General features: G+C 37.6%; 2 protein-coding genes and 1 long non-coding RNA gene across 8 annotated transcripts; all 3 read left to right on the top strand.

Annotated features, from left to right (window-relative positions):
- Positions 1-1,012: 1,012 nt before the first annotated feature.
- LOC137821651 (coiled-coil protein) lies at positions 1,013-2,772 on the top strand. Its single transcript, XM_068626351.2, has 3 exons — positions 1,013-2,081; positions 2,151-2,270; positions 2,374-2,772. The coding sequence occupies exons 1-3, from the start codon at positions 1,524-1,526 to the stop codon at positions 2,383-2,385; spliced, it is 690 nt and encodes a 229-aa protein (XP_068482452.1). The 5' UTR covers positions 1,013-1,523; the 3' UTR covers positions 2,386-2,772.
- A 3,339-nt stretch (positions 2,773-6,111) lies between these two features.
- On the top strand, positions 6,112-12,177 carry EMB1030 (Alanyl-tRNA synthetase, class IIc). 6 transcript variants are annotated; one of them, XR_016515478.1, is made up of 13 exons: positions 6,112-6,291; positions 6,391-6,683; positions 6,751-6,929; positions 7,014-7,092; positions 7,207-7,341; positions 7,432-7,581; positions 7,689-7,799; positions 7,932-8,591; positions 8,692-8,849; positions 8,950-9,222; positions 9,774-9,983; positions 11,008-11,165; positions 11,515-12,177. XR_016515478.1 is itself a non-coding variant. In XM_068626339.1 (12 exons), the coding sequence occupies exons 1-12, from the start codon at positions 6,201-6,203 to the stop codon at positions 11,849-11,851; spliced, it is 2,934 nt and encodes a 977-aa protein (XP_068482440.1). In that variant the 5' UTR covers positions 6,114-6,200; the 3' UTR covers positions 11,852-12,177. The 6 variants fall into 6 exon arrangements, 3 of the variants coding, with proteins under 3 accessions (XP_068482439.1, XP_068482440.1, XP_090151203.1); XR_011082853.2 differs by having other exon boundaries at positions 6,113-6,291; positions 7,932-8,849; positions 9,774-10,066; XM_068626339.1 differs by having other exon boundaries at positions 6,114-6,291; positions 7,932-8,849.
- Positions 12,178-13,513: 1,336 nt separating this feature from the next.
- Positions 13,514-15,415, top strand: LOC137822569 (uncharacterized). The gene is made up of 2 exons (XR_011082941.2): positions 13,514-13,721; positions 14,550-15,415. It is a non-coding gene; the product is annotated as an uncharacterized LOC137822569 (long non-coding RNA).
- The last annotated feature ends 8,355 nt before the right edge of the window (positions 15,416-23,770 follow it).

Here is a 23,770-nt window from a genome sequence, read left to right as displayed (position 1 = left end):
TCTTGGTTTGTCTTTTCGGAAGTAAGAATTTGGATTTATGTACTAAAAAATGTCCTATTTTGCGTTTAACTCCTAAGGAAATCTGACAACCACCCGATGAAACGTGGCAGGCAGAATATGCAAAAAAAGTATAAACTCCTATCTGGTTTGACCAGCTCGACAGTTTCCCAGTCCTCCATGCATATGCTTACTCAAATTATTCTCTTTCAATGAGACTGCAGAAAACCACTTTCCCCACTAAAACATATCTATTATAAAATAACAAAATAAGCAGCATTGTTTTTCTCTTCTTCCTGCAAGTTATCAGAAAATAATAAGCCTAATTTCTAATGCACCTACACACCCTCATATTTGACAAAATGTTCTTAAAGACATACTACCTGAAATATAAACCAAAAGATCTTCAAGTCAATAATTTGAAGATTTTAAATCTGTCAAGTTTTATGGTTAGGTTAACCAAAAGACGATGAAGTTTGTGATCTTGGACAATCCCTTCTATTTGTTGTTTCCTGACAGAAAATTTTTGTAGTCAAGTTTGATGGAAATTGATGGGAAAAGGTATTGGATACACAATTTTCATGGTTGAAAGTTGACCTGTCCGCAATTCATTCATATCTCTATTCTCTACTCTCTTAAATCCATCAAATCAACCATCTTTCCTCTTAAAAGAGTACACAACTCTGACTTTACTAATTGCATGACCATGGTTAATCTTATTATAGTATTCTTTTATTAAGAGTCTCCTTCATCATTCCGAGCTCTACTTCACCATCTTCTTCGCTCCAAACAATTCATCCTTACATTCATAATCAAATAGACTGGTTGAAAGTTCATTTATTGATTATAGAGGTCGTCATTCATCACTATTGTTTCGTGTACTCAAACTTTTAAAATCTATTCCCAACTCAAATTGTATTAAATACTGTATTTGTAAGTTTATTCTGTAAAATTTCCGTACGTACTACTATTTAAAATGCCACTATTAAAGGTAAATAACAGGTAAAAAAAATGAAGGCAAAAATCTTTGGAACTGAAAATTTGGAATTCAAAAGTTCTCCAAAAATAAATCTGAAATAGACTTTTATATTCTGGAAATGTAATTCCAAGAAAAATCAAAATTTTATTAAAAAAACAACTTCGAAATGAAAAAAAAAAAATTCTAAATAAGGAATTCTGGAAAATAAAATCCAGAACTAAAAAAGGGATTCTGGAAATCTAAATCTGGAAAAACAATCGAAATATAAGATCCTTTTTATTCAAGAGTATTTTTATGATTTAATGTAGAAATCAGTATTCTGATTTGATCAGGTGAAGGAAGTAATTGGCGAAAATGAATTGAGATAGGGGAAGAAGCGGGCCAAGGCCCATGGAGCATGGGGAGAGTGGCAGGCCTTGGCGGGTAGAAATAAAGAAAGATTGAGAAGGAAGGAACGGAAGTGAAGGATTCGTGGATATATAATCTGGTCACAGCAAACGATCGTATTCAAACATCAGCATCGGAAGAAAAGCAAACCCTCAGTAAGATGCCGAAGAAGATGGGGGTGAACAGCAAGGCGGAGGCGGCGAGGGCGCGTAAGAGTGCCGCGGAAACGGAGCGCAAGGATAAGGAGACTCGCGAAAAGGTTGATCAGTACTGGCAGGAGGCCGAGGGCTCCAAGTCACGAGCCGCCAAGAAGAAGGAGGAAGAGGCCGAAAAGAGGGCCGAAGCAGCCTCGCGTCGGGCGGAGGTGCGTAGATTGGCGGAGCAGGAGGAGAAGGAGATGGAGAAGGCGATGAAGAAGGTGGACAAGAAGGCGAACCGGGTGTCGATCCCGGTGCCGAAGGTGACGGAGGTGGAGCTGAGGCAGCGGCGGGAAGAGGAGCAGGCAGAGGCTGAGAGGAAGGCGGTGGAGGCGAAGAAGCGGCAGAGTCGCACTGCTGCGGAGGAAGAGTATGAGAGAATGGTGCTGGTGTCCAACACTAATCGCGACGATTCCGTTATCGAAGCGAGATCTTTGGATGATGCCATCACTCAGATGACCATCGTCGACAGCTTGCCTCCCGATCGCCATCCCGAGAGGCGCCTCAAGGCCTCCTTCAAGGTATAAATTTATCCTATTTATCACTTCATATCATTTATTTGAATTCGATCCGCTAATCATACCTTGCAGGCATTCGAAGAAGCTGAACTCCCTAAGCTGAAAGAAGAGAAACCTGGTCTTACTCACAATCAGTACAAGGACTTGATATGGAAGCTATGGAAGAAATCTCCTGACAATCCTCTTAATCAAGTTAGTCATCTTTTCTTTTATCAGCGATAAGCGTTGCATCTTCTTTTGCACAATGATTCTATTTCAAGTTACTTATACTGTTGATTGCTTGTCATTCGGACAGATTGCAGAGTGAATGATCAACTGCAGCTGGATTGTATCTGAATGCAACACCTTTTATTGGCCATTTTCATGGTGTGGTGGATCCATTTCTAGTTGGTAAAACTATAATGCATGCTCATCTGCATACACCCCCAAATTCCTAATTAGGCGATTGAAACAGTTTACCTTTCTTCCCCCTGTGTCTTTAAACTCACCAAATGTTATCACAGGCTTCATTTCCTTTCTTGTTCTGATCTCGCTGCAAGCAGAGAGTATCAGTTTGTTCACTTTCTGGACATGCACAGACATTGTTGCCATCAACTTTGAGTTGGACTGCTCTGCTCGGGATAAGGGGTTTCTGAAATACATTGTATTAAATTCAACAAATCATGGTATATTACTCAGTTCCTACTTTCTCTCATGTGCGATTTTAGTCCCACATAATTTTTAATTTGTTAATTGGAAAAAAATTGGATAGAATGTTTAAACAAAGCTTGCAATGAAATGCCAACAAACTTGCAAATGATGGGGATGGTGATGACAAAGCCATTGGAGGGTACTGGGTCCATTGAGTAGGATTTGGCCTAACTCCCTCTGTTGACCCTCATAGCTCCCATGCCTGTGAAACTACCCTTAGCAAGCTAAGTCACACTTTGTGAACTGCATTAAGATCTTTGTCTTTGTAACTTAGGCTCTAAACTTTAGGATATCCTTCTTGAAAATTCTTGCCAACTTCAACAGTATGCATAATCCACTGGCTTACCATTCCTGAAACAAAAAATAAAAAACAGCACTTTCACCATGTCAATGTCAATGTCAAAACAATTATCCGTGGTTGATTGGAATGGAATTGACGTTAGCATATTCGTCTTCATTAATTTAGCTTGTAAGTACTCATGTTTTTTCGAAATCCATCAACATTGCCTCACCCATGCGTTCATCTCTCTATGCTAAAATATGACTTACTCCAAACACAGTAACATATACAGTATTTGGGGGCATCCATTGGTGTTGATGAACAAATGGAGGCTGCTAACTAGGCCATGAGGAAGGCTGCAAAGACCAAAGTGTCATATTAGGACATCTTAGCGGGCATTAAGGAACGGTGAATGTGATGGACAAAACAGAGGAAACTCACATCTGTAAGAGAATTGAGAAGAGCAAACAGAGAATTTTTTGTTTCCAAAGTAACTCATGATCAAACATTTTTAAATCTCAGTTTCATTCAATAGTGGCAATTTACCAATTCACGATACTATTGAATGTTTTAGGATCATCTTACTAACATTTGACACTAAGAGAACTTAATGCTATAGGTTGATGGCAATTCCGGCATATAGAAAAAAGTTGTCATTCCAATGCCAGTTCACGAAATATGAATTTGTTAGCAGTGGCTAATAAATAATTTAATTTTTGAAAATAATTATGATTTTTAAATCAATTAATAAAGTATTGATTATTTTTAAATTAATGTAGGTTCATTAACGAATAGCGCATTTTTGTTATGAGCACAACGTAATGAGTTGATATGACAGTTGTATAGTTAGAGGTTTTATTGACCTTGAATAGGTAATAGAAATTCACTATTGTTATATTTAGATAAAGTTATAGTTAGAGACATAAATAGTAAGACACTTGGGATTCGTAAGTCTTTGTTAAAGAAACTTTATATACTTTCAGATTACGAAAGAAAAAGGAGAACAGTGTAAGGCTAATGTGCCTTAGATATTGTTGTTGGAAATATGCCTAATGCTAGACATGTGATTAAATTCACTATAATAACTTTGTTCGTCATTATATCTATCAAACAAACCTTGTTATCATTCATCTCATGTTCACATTTTTTGAGAAATCAAACGTTCATGCAAATTAAATTTATGCCCCAAATCGTTTAATGCTTTTATGCACGATTTTTCAAATTGCTTCATCCTAATTCTCTGACTCTTTAAGATATCAAATAATGAAAAAAAAGAAGGAAAATTGAGGAAAAGTGTAAGTATATTAATTTTATATTTGCCTGATTTTATCGGTGTGAATTCAAGAAAATAGGCCTGATTTAGTCTGTCAGTTCATACAATAGTTTGGATTAAGTTTAAAAAATTAAAAGTTTAAATTGAAGTGAGTGAATTTTAATTTGTATTTTTTAATATGTGGCTTAAATAGACTTATAGTTCAATTAGTTTCTTAAATTATTAACAAGTTACTTTTCTACACTAATATAAGAAACACTTTTAATATTAAAGATTTACATTAATTATCAAAAAATGCTTTAGTATTTAAGACAATAATTATTTCTTGTAATATTTGGATAAATATCAATTATTTCAAGTATCATAATCTTATTTTGAATTTTACTTATGTTATATTATTTTCAAGATATTTTTCTTTTACTTTATTATAATAGTTTCATAAAACTTACACTTTTTTTTGTTATACTTTAACTTTTGAAAATTTTAAAGATATTTCTTATTTTTATAATTCATATAGAGTTTTATTCATCTCAATGAAATATGTTATCAAATGTAAATTTTAAGCTTATAAGTTATTGGTCTAGATTGGAAATGTCAAACATGAGATCTCTTTCTGAAACTTTTTTAAAAAAATTTTGAGATTCTTTTGATAACACGTACAAGTAATCATTTTAGAATTTTTTAATCAATTTAGAATTGTTTCTGAATATGGTCTCCCATCTTTAAACCCATTAAAGAAAATGTTTTCTTAATTGGTTTCTAGTATATCTAATTTATAAATTCACTTTGTAATTTCAGTAACACGCTGGTACTTTTGTTATAACTATATTTTCAAACTTTGTTCTCTAGTTCTAAGATGCATTTACGGAAGCATTTTTTCAAATTGATGAACTGATTTATAATATCAATATTCTTCCTAATATAAATTTGAGTTACATAACATATTTTCTCTAATTTTTTCCGTTTTCATATTTTATGGGTATCCGTGTGCGTTCATTTTTTAAACCTTTCTTTAGATAAACGTTCTTACTCATATCAGATATGAATGAATGCCAATCTCTTCCTCCAATATTATTATATTTTTTGTTTTAATTTTTTATTTATTTTAAATTTGTGTTATATTCATTCATCTTTGATGAAACTTTTATTATTACTTGAATAGAGGTGAATGGTTATAATCCAGGAGCATATGAGAAAATGTTATTGTTAGGGAGATGATACCTAGAAAACTATTGAAAGTTTCGTCTTCTTTCTTCTTTTGGGTAGGTCGCTAAGACTTCACTGTGATCCTCCTAGTCTTCGCACTACTCCTTTGGCTCTCAGTCTCGGGTGAATGCCAAATGGGGGAAAGTACCTGCAGGAGCACTTCGACGCTCAAGTCAGTAAAGAGAGCATTCGACACTCGGGTGTGTACAGTGATAATGACGTTTAAATGTGCACTATTTATATTATTTTAATGAGTTTACCTTATTTGGCCCAATTAATGGAATGAATCACACTTATGATTGCATTACCTAATTCTTAGCGGTAGTTTAACCTTAGTTTGAGTGTTAATGGTTAAGTGTGTCGCTCGGACAGACCGTCCGTGAGAGTCATCTCGATCTCGTTCCATACCAGCACAGAAAATAAATGAAAAAAAAATAAAAATCTAACTTGTAATAAAAAGAGGGTATCGTGAAATGTAAAAGAGATACAATTTCCTCACTTAAAAAGAACACTCTCACTTTGTAATGAATAAATCTTGCATTTTAATGTTTGAAATAGATTATATATATTTATAATATTATGTGGTGTGGTGGTGGGGAGCGTAGTGAATAGAGGAAGAGTTATCTATCCGTTAGTGAGAGTTGGTGTTGGTGGCATTGGCATCGTTATTCCCATGGAAGGGTTGGCGCTTCTTCCATTTGCAAAGCTTCCAAAGCTTGCCGCCATTCCCAGTTCTAACAATTATAATATTAATAATACCAATGGTTCGTTACTTCCTTCACTTCTAACTTTCTCTCATCTTCTCTATTAAGATATCATTCTCATTCTCATTCTCATCGTAATCCTAATTCCATTATTCTCAGGATTTCTCTCTCACAGACCGCACCGTACACGCTGCTTTCGTTTTCGCACTTCATTCTTTTCCAAGCCACAGGACCTTCCTCTTCCCCAACACCAACAACAGCAACAGCAGCAGCAACAAGTCACAGTGAATCCCAATTGTGTGAGTGGGGATTCCATACGTCAGAGATTTCTTCATTTTTATGCTTCCCGCGGTCACAGCCTCCTTCCCAGCGCTTCTCTCGTCCCCGATGATCCCACTGTTCTACTCACCATCGCAGGGATGCTCCAATTCAAGCCCATCTTCCTCGGCAAGGTATGCCCCCATGCCTCACCTTCAATCGCTTAAACTAAACCTCTCCTATCTAACTTGCTAATTACAGGTTCCAAGACAAGTACCTTGTGCTGCTACTGCACAGAGATGCATCCGCACTAATGATATCGACAATGTTGGCCTAACTTCCAGACATCATACCTTCTTTGAAATGCTTGGAAACTTCAGCTTTGGTGATTACTTCAAAAAACAAGCTATTCTATGGGCGTGGGAGCTTTCCACCTCAGAGTCAGTACATTTTCCCCTCCACCCCACCTCTTTCTTATTTCAAAATATATTATCATTTATCTTCTCTTCCAATTACCCTTTTAGGTTTGGTTTGCCACCGGACCGATTATGGATTAGTGTTTATGAAGATGATGATGAAGCTTTTCAGCTATGGTCTGACGAGGTTAGCTACAAATTGTTTTCCTCAACCGTCATCTTATCTACTTACATAATTAACTTCTATTTTGACAAAGCATATTGGATTGTTGTTCCTATTGCTTACTTGATTTCCGTGCAGATTGGTGTCCCAGTTGAACGTATAAAAAGGTTGGGAGAAGAAGATAACTTCTGGACCAGTGGAGTGACAGGTCCCTGTGGTCCTTGCTCAGAAATTTATTATGATTTTCATCCTGAGAGGGGATATGCAGATGCTGTAAGTATGCCTTTTTTAGATTGAAAGATTAAAAATCATTTCAGTGACATGTATTCTGTTGGGTGGTTGGGACCTGGGGGATGAAAGCAGGATCTCAATGATGATACAAGGTTTATAGAGTTCTACAACTTAGTCTTCATGCAATACAACAAAAAGGATGATGGTTCTCTTGAACCTCTAAAACAGAAGAACATAGACACTGGCCTTGGACTGGAGCGTATGGCTCGTATTCTACAACAGGTATATGTTCACTATGTTGATTTTTGTTGTAAAAGAACCGTTTATATTTTAAGATAATTTCACATGCTCCTAAAGCCCATCTTATATATAGCCAATGCTTTCTGCAGGTTCCAAACAATTATGAAACTGACTTGATTTTCCCCATCATAGAGGAGGCCTCTAAGTTAGCAAATGTTTCTTATGGTATTGCTGATGACCAGACAAAGAGGAATCTCAAAGTAAACATGACTATCTTCATACAAACTGCAGTAAAACCTTAGCTTATTTTAACCTAAAGTTGTCTTTCTTATTTTTAATGTCTTTCATTTCATTTTTTTTTGTTTTGCCTTTTTTTTTCTGATTTATCTTAGATTATAGGAGATCACATGCGTGCAATTGTATTTCTCATCTCTGATGGAGTTGTTCCATCAAATGTTGGGAGAGGTTATGTGGTTCGACGGCTTATTAGAAGGGTTGCTCGTACAGGAAGGTTGCTTGGTATAAAGGGTGATAGTAGGGGAGACCTTGAAGGAGCGTTTTTACCAATTATTGCTGAGAAGGTTGTGGAATTAAGTACACACATTGAGGCTGATGTGAAGAACAAAGCACCACGTATATTTGAGGAGCTGAAGAGAGAAGAGCTTCGGTTTGTGCAGACACTGGAAAGAGGAGAAAAGTTGCTTGAGGAGAAACTTGCTGATGCCTTATCAAGTGCAGAAAGAAATGGAACTGTTCCTTGCATGGCTGGCGAAGATGTGTTTCTGTTGTATGATACTTATGGATATCCAATGGAAATAACAAAAGAAGTGGCTGAAGAACGTGGTGTGAGCATTGATATGGATGGTTTTGATATTGAGATGGAGAAGCAAAGGCGTCAATCTCAAGCTGCACATAATACTGTCAAACTTGCCATTGAAAATGGGGAAAATATTGCAGAGAATGTACCTGACACTGAATTTATTGGATATGACAGACTTCATTGTAAAGCAATGATAGAAAGCCTCATGGTGAATGGAAATCCAGCTGTACAGGTCAGTGAAGGGAGTAATGTGGAAGTTTTACTGAATAAGACTCCATTTTATGCTGAATCAGGGGGTCAAATTGGCGATCATGGTTTTCTATATATTTCAGAGGGTGATAATCAACCAAAAGCTGTTGTGGAGATAATAGATGTTCAGAAATCATTAGGCAACATATTTGTGCACAAGGGTACAGTCCAAAAGGGTGTTGTAGAGGTTGGCAAAGAAGTGGAAGCAGCAGTTGATATGAAGCTGAGGCAGCGAGCTAAGGTGCAAGAACTGTTGATTTGCTTGTTTATAGTCATATATTTTCAAATTTTCAAACTTACAAGTTGTTCAAGATTATAATAAGTATAGTTGGGTTTTGTAGGTCCATCATACTGCTACTCATTTACTACAAACTGCCCTTAAAAAAGTTATTGGTCAGGAGACCTCACAAGCTGGTTCACTGGTGGCATTTGATCGTCTCAGGTTTGATTTCAACTTCCACCGACCACTTCATGATACTGAACTTGCTGAAATTGAAGTGCTAATCAATGGATGGATTGAGGATGCAACACTACTTCAAACCAAAGTGATGCCTCTCACTGATGCAAAAAGTGCTGGGGCTATTGCAATGTTTGGAGAAAAATATGGAGAAGAGGTAGGATTTACTTCAAACACTTGTAGTATTGACCTTCAAAGTTCAATTGTATTACTTTTGTTTTAGTAGTTCTTAGCTTGTAGACTACGTTTATCATGACATGTGTATTCAAAGTAGGTGAACTTCAGGTAAGGTTTAAAATACAACTAACGCTCAAAACAATACTTCTTCTGACTTAAATTCCCTTTTTACTATTGTTAGATTGCTACTCATGCCAAAAAAATTGCAAATTTGAAATACGTCCAATTACAATTGTCATTTCTGATGTACTAGTAATTTTCCCTGTATTTCTGACATGCGCTTGCACATGGACCAGAGTAGTAAATCATGTACAGCACAGTAAGATACTAGGTTCTGTAAATCCTATTAGGAGAATATCCTGTTAATGAAACTGAAAATAATGTTTAATCCTAATTGCCCATCACTTCTATGATAGATTACAGTTATTTGTTCCAGATCTTCTCATCAATCAAGGAAAAGATTAAGAATATGTATTTATGAAGCTGATGTATTATGCAGCTTATTTTGGCTTCAAATTTGGTGTACTGCAGGTACGTGTCGTAGAGATTCCTGGTGTATCAATGGAACTATGTGGTGGGACTCATGTCAATAATACTTCTGAAATTCGCGGTTTTAAAATAATATCAGAACAGGGTATTGCATCTGGAATCAGGCGTATTGAAGCTGTAGCTGGTGAAGCCTTCATTGAATATATCAATGCCCGAGACTTTTATCTAAAGCAGCTATGTTCCACTCTCAAAGTATGTTCCATGATCTTGGCTTTGGAGTTTTCAAAGCCTTGCCAAAATTTTGAAAAAGTCATAGTTCGCCCTCGGATGAACCAGTTAATATTCATTTTTATCTATATGGACCGAAATTTTAAAATCACCTTGTTCGGTTAATATCTATGTGTTATTCAATTATTGTGATAAATTATTAATTATAAAAGTTTGTGGGCATAGACATCCTTTTGTTTTCCCTCTTACGCTTTTGTTGGGGGGGAAGGGGTACGGATTAGAAAGGCAAACCATCTTATTCTGTACAAGATGGCATTGAGCATAGTCTGGAATGGTTCTCATCGTGCCTTTCAAATGCTTATCAATAAGGACTTAGATATTAGGGAATACCTAAATTTCATATCGAGTAGTATAGGATGTTTGGTGAAGTACTTACGTGGTTTGATTCGCCTCCTTAGCAACTAGCTTCTAAGGGAGGATTCCTCAAATACTTGGGTATGAATAAATTAGTATTAGAGTTGGTGGTTGGTGTCTTGAAAAGAGTTACCTTTGAAGGGGTTGAATACATAGGCTCAGTGAAGAGTTGTAGAGTATCAATTGCTAGACCTTGGCTTTCAGGGACGGTATGAGGTGCTTAAATTCCACAGTAAGTAGTAGGGTACGCTCGATGAAGTACTTAAGTAGCTTGATCCTTCCCCCTTTCACAAATCCCTTTTAAGAAGGGGGGTGTTTTAGGTGCTTATCACTTAGCTTTGGGATTTTAATTTTCTTTATGCCTTATAAGGATTTCCTGTCTAGTTTCTCCCGCAATGAATTAAACATATCAGCTAATGAACTTTCTCAAATACATAATGTATGTCCTTTATTTGTATAATTTTTAATTAGTGTTTTCGTAAAATAAAAAATTCCAGGGCTGTTGTTGGCTTGGTCATTTTCAGCATATTGCACCATTTCTTTCAAGCACTTTTGAGCATACGTTCTTCTCGGCAATATTGATTTTGCATGTAATTACGTGTTATAATTAATATATTAATATCACTTTATGAAGGCTAAGCCAGAAGAAGTGACAACAAGGGTAGAAAACCTTTTAGAGGAGTTACGGGCAGTGAGAAATGAAAATTCTGCAGTACGTGCAAAAGCAGCAGTCTACAAAGCTTCCGTTATTGCGAGCAAAACATTGTTGGTGGGGAATTCAAAACAGTACAGGTAATGTTTCTCCGTGTGATGGTATATGTTGCCCTGATAATGGGGGAGAGGGATCTCTTCAGTTTTAGCTACCTGAAGATGTTTCTTTGATATAGAAGTTTTGCAACCTTTTCTCACTTGAAGTTTTTATCGTCAAAACCAAACAAATCTGACAATTAAGAAGCAGATTGCATCACATCACTGGTAGTCCCTTGAATATATAGTTTTATGATCACAAATTATTAGAAATTAAGTTGAAAGGATGTCCCTTGTATTTATATTTCCTTGTTGTCTTGTTTTTTTTATCGAGTATTCCTTAGAAATTGAGTAGATGTATCGTTTTTATTTATTTCTTGTTGAAAATTTGCAGGGTACTAGTTGAGTGCTTCGATGATGTTGATGCTGATTCACTTAAAAGTGCCGCAGAATATTTACTGGAAACACTAACAGATCCAGCAGCCGTGGTACTGGGCTCATGTCCTGGTGAAGGGAAGGTTAGCCTAGTTGCTGCTTTTTCACCAGGGGTGGTTGATCAGGGGATTCAGGCAGGTAAGTTTATTGGCCAAATAGCAAAATTATGTGGCGGTGGTGGAGGTGGAAGGCCCAATTTTGCTCAGGCAGGTGGGAGGAAGCCTGAAAATTTGTCAAGTGCCCTCGACAAGGCTCGGTCAGAACTCATGGCTACTCTATGTGAAAAAGGGAATTGAATTCTTATACGCTTAGCAAATCTTTTTATGCTAAAGCAACAGAATATATTGATTTTCGCTGTCTGGAAAATACATCACAAATCACAGGATAAAAGGGTCGGAAGCTGAAGAAAAAGTATTCTGGCAATTCCAGTGGCATGTAATGGAAGTTTCAAAATAGTATAGAGCTAGTAAAATGTTGGTTATTAGTGTGACTTTATTCTCCTGACACAAACTGGTATGGTATGCATTCATACAATCCAACTGGTAAATTTTGGCATGCGCATCTCAGATTCGATGCAGTATGTAAATGCAAACACTATATACATGAAAGATAGTTTTGCCAACTGTTGTGGGTGAAACGCTACTTAAGAAAAAAAAAAAAAATAGCTTAATGTTGTTGGACTCCAAGAGGTTTCCTGAAGCTGAACCACATTTACAATACCGTCATGAAGATTGAATAAGGGAATCCGATTCAGAAAGAAAAGAGGATGAGTTGGGATATTTAAACAGCTCAACATAATAAATAAAACACAGAGCACCCAGTAGGAAATCTGCCCTTAACAAGAGCCTGTTCAGTCTTCCAATGTCGCTCTTCATCAAACACCTTGCCGTAATCTACCAAAAAATCATTTTAGAACATTTATTTTAAATTGTTTTATATAGCTGTTCCATAATCATAAATTTCATTACGAGATGTTCCGGAACAAATCATAAGAAATTATTTAACATCACCTCTACAATATCGATTTAGAAAGGGAAAAGAATGCTTGTCGTTAAATGTTAAATTATGTTTACAAAACTTTTATTTTGAAGTGTTAAAAAAATGTTAGTATTGCATGTCATAGTGTTTTCTCATTTGCATGTCGTCTATTGCAAATCAATGAGAAATTATATATTCTAAGAAAAATAACAATATTAATAATGACAATTATATAGAAAAATAGTGGATAATTACAAAAAAAATATGTGGATGGTTTATAATGTGTTGTGTTATTTAAATATGTGTGAAACAAATGTTTTTAGTAATTTGATAATTTATTTTAAAATATAATTAAAAATATAAAAATATAAAATGGGAGAAATTTTTTATAGACCTGTTCTAGACAAAAGTAGGAGTAACCTAGTCCTAGAACATATCCAAGTGATATAGGATAAATGTACCATGTACCAGTGCGTAAAAGATATCTTACTTGTTGGTGTTCTCCTTAGTATATATCGACCATACCCTACCTATCATTTCTGATTTTGCTTTCATTGAACCATCAAAGATGATTAAATCTAATTAACTCAGGATACTTCTTCTGCCATTAAATATCGAATTACACCCATTTATAATACGTTGGATCCAAGCCCATCACTCTACATGTCTCCAACCTCTAACGCATGCTATCGAGACTTGTCATCACCATCCAATAGTTCGAGTGACCATCAACCATTAAATTGGATTCAAGTTATCACTCTACATGCCCTCAGCCTTTGGCCTAAGCCATTGAGGGTGCGTAAGAATAGCTAAAGCCTTTCCTCCCCTCGATCCTTTATCCTTTATAGGGATTTGCTTGCGCATTTAATACTCTTCTACCACACATCACATCGTCTGACCCTTACTCTTCCCGATAGCCACGTGTTGCACTCCCACTGGTTGACGTTGCTTTGCACTACCCGCGTTTCTTCTTCTTCCTTGCCAAACACTACCCCTTCGTCTTGTGTTCCCATCATTTCCCCTTTTCTTCTCTTTTCACTCTTCAACTTTTACTTCTTACTCCCCATTCACGCTCCAACCTCGCCTTCATACACTATCTCGCATTCTGCTACATTCATCCACTGTACCTCACGTTCTTTCCTCTGCATCCATTCTCCTCCATTCTCTTGTTTCAACTCCATCCCCTAGGTACGCCCTCGATTGTCTCATAAACTTGCCTGTATTATCACTGTTTTCCATTCGTGTTCATTGCATATAATGTGTGTGAGTTGCTCATAGATTATTATTCTATGTATCCTTGGCTAAACTTGACATTATCCGTGAAATTTTTGTTTTTACTTCTACACAAAGAATTTGAAAACTCTGCCACGCTCAATCTTTGAGTCGTACTAGCTTTGAAAAAAATGTAATTATAATTCCTTGTAAACCGGAAGAACATGTTTGTAAAGATTGTGTAGATGAAACACCTTTTGTTTTTTCTATGAAACCTTATTTACCAAAGTCGGTGTCCGACTACCCTTACACCCTTTCGAAGAAAAAATTATGCTAACCATGAATGTAACACCTGCCCAACTGCATCCAAACAGTTTCCAAACAGTTGGGTCTTTGTCCGACTCTTTCACATTCTATATAGCCAACTCGATATTGTTTCGAGTTCGAACATATTTTTCTATTTTTTTAATATAAAATCTCCAAACATACCTCATGGGCCTTTGTTAGTGGTGTCAAAGGTCGAGCGATTCGTACGCGATTTCAATCCTCATATAAATCTTTCAAAGGTAAATTTGTGAAAATCCAAAAATCAGAACATAACCCACTCTTCTAGAAGGATTCCCCTTATCTGTTGTCTCACCCTCGGTGTCAACCTAATCATTAAACTCCGATCCTTTTAAAGCTCGAGTACCGACCCAAAGGCTTAAAAGTTTACTTCGGTACCTACCTCGACCAACTTCTCTTTGCTTCCTTGCTCTTTACTACCAACTAACAAAATCTTTTTCTCTTTTTTTTTTTCTTCAGATAACTCCATGCTGCTAACCAAAGCTGAGATGGCTCGCCGGACCAGAGGGGTTGCTGCTAAGTCTAGTGCCAAAATCACGCCAATCGATTATGAGAAAACTGCTACCATGGTAGTTGGAAAGAAACGGTCCATTGACCATCGTCCGCCAGCCGATCCTATTGACTTGGAGGACAACTCCTCTTATCACCAAGGTTCATCTGAAGCCAAGTCTTGTAAAAAAAGTGACAAGGTTGTGGTGCTTGCCCACCAACCATCTTCCTGGCCCAAGCTGATAACCCTTTTTGATCAAATGGCCCATAAATTAGTGAGACAAGATTCTGAAGAGGCTCACAAGGTTGCCCAGGAGTTGGCCAAGGTGAACAAACTGACCAAAGAACTCAAGACTGCCCAATCCTGGATATCCTCTTACAAAAACAAAGTGGCCGAAATAGCTAAGGACAGGAACGAGGTTCTAGGTAAGCTGCAGCGAACAATTGAAGATTATGCGCGACATCGAGACAAACGCCAGGCAACTAACCGATCTTGGGAGGACACAGAAGCCATGCTTCAAAAACAAGATTTCCACCCTTGACACTGCATTGGAGACTGGCCAAAGATAAAATCTCATGATCCTTTGTTGAAGGCTTCAACGGTGCCAGTGAACAAATCAAAGTAATTCAACCAAAAATTGATACATCGGTACTAGGCCCTTTCAAGAGTGTTGTTGACGGTCAAATTGTTGATGAGTAACGAAGGTCGAAAAAACCTTTTGTATCTTAAAAACTTTATATATCCCTATCATATTTATGATTATTATTTGTAATCCAAACTTGTCTATTATATTTGCTACTACTATTATGATGTTATCCTATTATATTTGCTATCACCATTCCGATGTTATCCTATTATATATGCTATCACCATTCCAATGTTAACCTCAAAACTTTCTAAAGTTATTGTTATCATATACATATTCCGAACAGATGAGACAAACTTATAGAACATCACATATCTTACGATTTCTACACCCAGAAAAGCCAAAACATAGGCGTACTTAGCTTAACTTCGAAGTCTATCCATAAGTCCAAAAACTAAAATCAACTTTATTTTGTAATCATCATGTTTGCCTTCCAAGCATAAATAAATAATAATATTTTCTAAATTGCACATCAAATTTCATACCTTGTTTTTGTGGACTGAGACTCCGCTTGGACCATGGTGGGTGAACACCCTATCATGGTTTTGTTATTGGACCGAGCTTTTAACTTGACACCATGGAGGGTGAACACCAATCCACCCTACCATGGTTTTGTTGTTGGGCCGAGCTTTTAACTTGACACCATGGAGGGTGAACACCAATCCATGGTTTTGTGGAACAAGACTCCGCTTGGACCATGGTGGGTGAACACCCTACCCTGATTTTGTTATTGGATCGAGCTTTTAGCTAGACTCCATGGAGGGTGAACACTAGTCCATGATTTTGTAGACCGAGGCTCCACTCGGCACCATGGTGGGTGAACACCCTATCATGGTTTTGTTATTGGACCGAGCTTTTAGCTCGACACCATGGAGGGTGAACACCAGTCCATGGTTTTGTGGATCGAGACTCCACTCGGCACCATGATGGGTGAACACCCTATCATGTTTTTGTTATTGGACTGAGCTTTTAGCTCGGCATTATGGAGGGCCCAGTCCATGGTTTTGTGGACTGAGGCTCCGCTCGGCACCATGGTGGATGAACACCCTACCATGGTTTTGTTATTGGACTGAACTTTTAGATCGACACCATGGAGGGTGAACACCAGTCCATGGTTTGGTGGACTGAGGCTCCGCTCGGCACCATGGTGGGTGAACACCCTATCATGGTTTTGTTATGGACCAAGCTTTTAGCTCGACACCATGGAGGGTGAACACCAGTCCATGGTTTTGTGAACCGAGGCTCCGCTTGGCACCATGGTGGGTGAACACCCTATCATGGTTTTGTTATTGGACTAAGCTTTTAGCTCGACACCATGGAGGGTGAACACCCTACCATGATTTTTTTATTGGACCGAGATTTTAGCTCGACACCATGGAGGGTGAACACCCCCCTTCCATGGTTTTCGTGTTGATCCCTGCCTAACAAAACAAATATTATAATAATACTTCTCATTTATTATGCAAAAAGACATATTTGTGTAAATTGTTTCTGAGCAGGGTATGAAAAGAAAATTTGAATAAAACACAACTAACTGTAATAGAATCGTAAATTGGCCACATTCCATGTCCTTGGCACACCTCCACCATCCAGAGTCTCAAGGAAATATGCTCCCTTTCCCACCACTTCACGTACTCTGTAAGGCCCAACCCATGTTGTGTTTCTCCCGCTTTCCTTAAAACAGGGTCTCTTTCCCTAAACTTCCTCGCATATACCTTACTTAAATGTTTGGTCTCTACTTTCCTTTTCCATGTTGCCTTCGCAAGCTTTGCTTTGTTTCTCAATTCATTAATGGTGTCTAGCTGAAAAAGTCTCCCTTCTTCCGATGCTCTTTCCGAAAAATCGCCTACCCTTCTAGATGTCATTTCTTACTCAATTGGTAATATAGCATCTCCAACAGAAACCAAACTGAACAAGGTTTCATTTGTTGTTGACTGCACCGTTGTATGATACGACCAAATCACTTCAGGCAAAATTTCCACCCACCTGGCTTTAGCTGCGCCAAGTGTTTTCTTCAAACCTTGTAAGATAATTTTGTTTGCCGCCTCAACTTGTGCATTAGATTGAGGATGCTCTACTGTCGAGAATATCTACGAATTCCCATCTCTTCACACATGTCCCTCATTTTCCTGCTAGCAAACTGTGTCCCATTGTCTGATATGAGCTCCTTAGGTACACCAAATATGCATACTATCGACTTCCACACAAACTTCGTAATCTTTTCTACTGTAATGGTTGTTAAAGGCTCTACTTCCACTCACTTTGTAAAATACTCAATAGCCACCACGATGAACTTAAATTGCCTTAACGATATGGGGAAAGGTCCCAAAATGTCAATCCCCCACCTAAAGAAAGGTCACGGTGCGATCAATAAGTACAGGCGCTTAGTGGGAACCTTAATTTCTTTTGCATGTTTCTAACACTTATCACATCTTTTGACATACTCTAGACAATCACTTCTTTAAGTGGACCAATAGAAACCAACTCATACAATTTTTACCGCTAACGATCTTCCTCCTATATGAACATCTTGCATTATCCTCTCCTTTCCATCCTCATCTACACATTTTTTAATAAGGGTAAGGAAAATCCCTATCTAAATAAAAAACCCTCAATCAAGTTGTATTTATTCTTATTCCTTCTCAAAATACCTTGTGCTTTACTCTTTTCCCTCCATGAACCACCTCAAATTCATATCCATCCAACTATGTTGACTACAAATCTGCATCTTCTCTCCTATGACTACACTCGGCTCTACCAAATTTTCTTGTATGACAGACCTATGATTGGTCGATCTTTTGGTGCCTGCTGATAGCTGTCGTTTTGCTGTCAAATTAATATGATTCTAGCGTAGACTTGTCTAACACTAGAAAGATGATAGTATAATTGTGGTCAAATAACCTCAAGTCGTCTCCCAACGAATCCAATAGTAAAATCAGTTGATCAGGGTTTAAAATCTATCTGCAAGCAATAAAAGTTAGCAATAACAATAAAGATAAAAAGGGGGTTTGAGATAGTTATGGAGAAAATATAAAACAGATTAAAATAGCAAATAAAAAGCGGTTGATCCCAAGTTCTTCCACCATTGAATTCTTCACAGGTTCTCTAAAGATTAATCTTTTCTCAATCCTCCAACAGAGCTAAACCAGATTGAACATGCGCCGATCTCATTCAATTGAAACTCACTAGTAAAACATGTGCCTACTAGTTTAATTAATACCCACTTTGTTCTATGCGTATACTCCATGGGAATGCTTACCTCCTCTCTCTTGAATCATGCGCCCAAGAAATTAATTAGAAGAATGCGAACTAACTAAGAAACCAAAGTTTAAGACAAGGAAGACTCTCAATCATGCGTTCAAGTACAACCTCTCACAAAAAATAGTTTTCCAGAAGATTAGACAATAAAAACAACTGCTATAGAGAATTAAAAATCGAAACTTTTATTGAACAAAACCTCATAACTCAATGGGAAATTACAAAGGAATCAGCCAAAAAGGTTTAGCATTCCATGCGGAGGAAAACAAAATAATTACAAAGAAGAAAAGAAACCAAGAAAACCCTATCAAGCTCTCCCTTTTCTCCTTGATGCTTGTGTCCTTTTATAGACTTTTCTGCTCCAAGGATCTTGGGAAAATATTGCAATTTAGATTTTGTAAACAGTTTCCAAGTCTCCATCTTTCCATAATTCTTGTATTTTGCAGAAGATTTGCTTCCAAATCTGTTTCTGAGATATTGTAGATTTTATTTTTTTCTTTCTTCTCATCAGAATTTGTTTCCTGTTTTAGTTCAAGAAGCAATTTGGATTTTTGCATATTTGGCCCATCACAAAGGTAGATGCTTCCTCCGGATAATTTACTCTAAAAACACAAAATTAACAATAATAATAGTTAAGGCCCAAATAAACCCAATTATAAGAATATTAATTAAAAAAATGAATTTATTTATAATTATAGTCCAATAATCTATGAATAAAGCTAGTGAGTGTGAATAAATATATGCTCATCACCTGCCAACTTAGACAATAGGTCTGCCCTAGAATTCTGATACCGCGAAACATGCACCAAACTAAACTCCTCAAACTTGGTCGCCATTGCCTGCACCTTCTCTAAGTATTTGGCCAAATGCGGATTTCTTGCTTGAAAATTTTCTACCACCTGTTCCGTCACCAATTCTGAGTCACTTCTGACCACTAGCCTATTTACTCCTATATCCTCTGCTAATCTCATCCCAGCTAACAAAGCCTCATACTCTACCTTATGTTACTTGCCCAAAACGCAAACTTTAAAGAATGCTCTACCAAAACACCATTCGGTCCCTCCAAAATCTACCAGAACCTGAGGTCGTACCAAACCCCTACTTTCAAACACCAAGCCATACTCTGAAAGCACTAGTGCCCATTTCATCATCCTTCCCGCCAAATCCACCTTTTGTAAAACCTGCTTAATTGTACTTATCGTTTTTTCTGTTACGCATTAATACAGATATACATGCAATTCTGCTGCAAGCTTGATCAAGATTGGTGGCGATGCAAGAATACTCTTTAATTTCCTCTTCACATTCATTTGTCCACGTGAAACGATTGTTCCCCTTTAAACATTAGAAAAAAGAAGCCGATCTTTCCCCCACCTTCGAGATAAAACGTGATAATGATGTCATTCTTCCTGCCAGTTGTTGTACCTCCTTGACCGACACCAGACTTCTCATGCTAAAAATTGCTTCACATTTCTCCGAGTTCATCTCAATTCCCCTTTGAGTCAGCATAATCCCTAAGAACTTTCCCGCCCTTACACCAAACACACATTTTTGTTGGATTCAACTTCAACTTGTACTTGTCTAATGTCTGAAAAAATTCCCTCAAATCCTGCACTTGACTGCCGAACTTTATGGATTTAACTACCATATCATCAACATAAGCCTCCACATTCCTTCTAATCATACCTCCCAAAATTTGATCCATTAACCGCTGATAGGTCACCGCTACATTCTTCAATCCAAAAGGCATCACTGCGTAACAAAAGTTTGATAAACTTATTTTGAAGGTTGTCTTCTCTATATCCCTAGGATGCATTCAGATTTGATTATATCCCGAATATGCATCCATAAAACTTAGCAACTCACAACCAGACACCACATCCACCAACATGTCAATGTTAGGTAACGGGTAGGCATCTTTAGGACCTGCCTTATTTAGGTTTGTGAAATCTTTACACATCCTCCACTTGCCATTGCTTTTTTAAACCAACACCAAATTGGCTAGCTAAGTAGGATACTGTATTTCCCGAACATGGCCCACACTCTTTAGCTTCTTCACCTCTTGATTCACTATTTGTTGCTTTTCTTCACCTAACTTCCTCCTCTTTTGTACTACCGGTTTCACATTTGGATTTACAGACAAACGATGACAGATGAAATCTGGATCTATTCCTGGTATATCTTGTACCGACCATGCAAAGGCTTGAAAATTTTCTTTCAGACATTCTGTCAACTCTTTTTCCCTTTCAACCTGCATGTGACTACCAATCTTCACCATCCTACCCTCCTTCAACACAATGGTTTTGATTTCCTCCACTGGTTGGGGCCTTTCTTCCTCATAATCAACCCTCAGATCCAACTCCACCTCATCACAACTTTGTTCTACCCTTTCTAACTGCCAACATATTTTCTTATTTTTTAAGCTACCCTTATAACACTTTCTTGCAGACCTCTGATTTATCCTTATTACTCTCACCTTATCTCCCTCAACTGGATATTTCACTTTCATATGTACTGACGATACTACTGCTCCTAATTTATTAATAGTTGGTCTCCCCAACAAAATATTATATGATGAAGGAGTATTTGTTAGAATATATGACCTTAAACGAGAGGGGGGGGGGGTGAATTGTTTAAGAGGGATTTTCGCAAACTTTGAAGGTATAATGAAAATCAATGCTGAATTACAGAGAAAGAAATCAAAGAAACAAAGAACCAAAACTGTTTCAAGATGATATCAGAAAAACAATCGGTTGTTTCTTCGAAACAATCGGTTGTTTTTATCAGCAGTTTATAAAAAGAACTTAAAAACGGAATTTAAAGAGTTAAGGGTAAGAGATAAGCACGCAAGCAATTTATAATGGTTCACTCTTACACCAAAAGCTACATCCAGTCCCCAGAAACCACTGGGTATTCCACTATGCAATCAAAACCAGATTACAAACACCACATCCCAAAGTAGTGACCTTGAACCCCTCAAGAAACACACTACCTTTGGCAAACCACACCAAGAGTCTTGATCTTGAACCCCTCAAGAACACACAACACTCATTGGCAACACAAATACAAAAATACAATAATCAAGGAAGAAGGGAATAGAATACACCTAGGTATTACAAAGCTTAAAGTTCAGAATTACAACCCAATCTTATTCCACACACTTAAGAATGATTCAAAGCTTTTTCAAATCTTGGAAAAACTGTTTTAATAAACTCTTTCTGTTACTCCAAGATTAGGAGCGTAAAACCACCTTTATATAGACCCACCAAGTGGTCAAAAGCATTTAATAAAGGAGCCAAGTTAGTTAGGATCATTTAAAACATATTAAAACCGCTTAACAAAATTCTGTTAAGGTTTGCAGGAAAGCAATCGGTTGTTTTATCGAAACAATCGATTGTTTTGGTTTGACAGCAAAGTCAACCAAGTTTTTCAAAAACTGCTAAGGTAAAACAACCTGTTGTTTTGAAAAACAACCTGTTGAATTTTTGACAGCTTTTTAGAAAACACATCTTTTCAAAAGGTTAAAGATTCAAATGAACTTGGATCATCTTAAGGAGTGAACTAACAAGTTTCAAACAACTAGACAACACACACACCCAGCAACAAGGTCTTCAAGATTTCCTCTTGGATTTGGAGACATCAAAGCATCTTGTTCAACAGTATTAACTACCATGTAGACCTCACTTCCCTCTTCAAAGGTTGTCCGAGCCTCCAGATAGCCCCGCATCTGAACCGAGTCGCCTGAAAAACCAACCAACACCTTTATATGGCTCAAGCTCATCCACCGATCCTCCCATAGCCACAAACGCATTCCAAAAGAGCACATTTGTCGAAGAACCTTGGTCCACCAATACCCTATGAATACGTCGACTCTTCATAACTATTAATATAACGACAGGGTCATTGTCATGAGGAAAAACATCCTTCAAATCTTCCCTTGTAAAGCTTGGGGTCAGTATAAGAGCCACCTTCGTTGCCAATTGCATTACCGATCTTGCATAGCATTTTCCGACTGCACTGAAAACTTCTCCCCTTGAAAATCCACCCGCAATTGTATTTAAATCTCCCATTATAGGCTTCTCATATCCTTCCCCCCTCTAATCATCTCTTTCTTCTTCCTTTGTGCCCTTTCCAACCTCCATTAACCCTCTTTTATCCTCCTCATCCGACCTTCCTTTAAAAATTTGTATTAGACCCCTTTTCACCAACTCCTCTATTTGTCTCGCCAAAGTATAACATCTTTCTGTGTCATATCCATTTGTTTTATGGAAACAACACCATGCTTTAAAGTTTCTTCCCATGATTATATTGGTTTTCTTCGAAAAACGTAAAAGCTTTGTTGTGTTGACATCTTTAACAATATCCTTCTGAGACTCCATCAGCTTTGGCGGGAACCAAACAAATCTTTCTTCCCTCCTTTCACCATACCTTTCCTCCCTCCTTTCACCATAAGGACCAGTCACTCGATCTTCTCTTCTCACCCTTATTGGGCCTCCACCTCTATTACTAGTTGGTCGAAAACTGATTACTGCCTTATCTCCTTTAGATCTTGTTCCTTCTTCTCCCTTTCTTTCTCCTAACAATCTCCTCCACTTTAATATATGGCGTAGCCCTAAGATTGATGGTTACCATATCCTCCGACTTTCTTTTCACCAGTGACTCCCCAAACCCTCCATACCTTATCCCTCTAATAAAAGCTTTCACACACATCCCCTTATTTGGCTAAGGAATCTGCACCACCTCATTAAAATGACGCAAATATTGTTTCAGCGATTCCCCTTTGGATTGCTTCATCTCAAACAAATATGTCGTTTCTGGGGGTTTTGTTTTATTTGCCGCAAAATGAGCGACAAACAATCGAACAAAAACCTCCAAAGATGTTACCCGGCCCCTCTAGAAGAGTGCTGAACCAATCCAACATCGTTCCTACTAACGATCCTGCCAACATTTTACATCGAACAACATCTGATCCTCCGTGAATCAACATCTGTGCCCTAAACATTTTTATGTGAGTATTTGGGTCCTGCTTCCCCGTGAAGGAACTAATTTTCGAAAACATATAGTTCGTTGGAAATGATTCATTCAGAATTTCCTCCGAAAATGGTTGGAAATCTGGCTCCACTTCCTCCAACTCCTACCTTCCTAACATCCGATCCTCCACATGCCTCTGAAACTCCTCATTTCGCCTTTGAAGTCGCTCCTGTCCCCTTAATGCCTCATTCATCCACAATGTTGCTTCCTCTTGTCCCCTTCTAAATTCCTTCGCATGCTCATCATTTTGCCTCCTCA

The sequence above is a fragment of the Phaseolus vulgaris genome, chromosome 9 (genome assembly GCF_051622355.1).
Source record: "Phaseolus vulgaris cultivar YP4 chromosome 9, ASM5162235v1, whole genome shotgun sequence".
In the NCBI taxonomy this organism is placed as follows: domain Eukaryota; kingdom Viridiplantae; phylum Streptophyta; class Magnoliopsida; order Fabales; family Fabaceae; genus Phaseolus; species Phaseolus vulgaris.
Note: the sequence above shows the minus strand (reverse complement) of the source record. Positions and strands in the feature narration are given on the sequence as shown.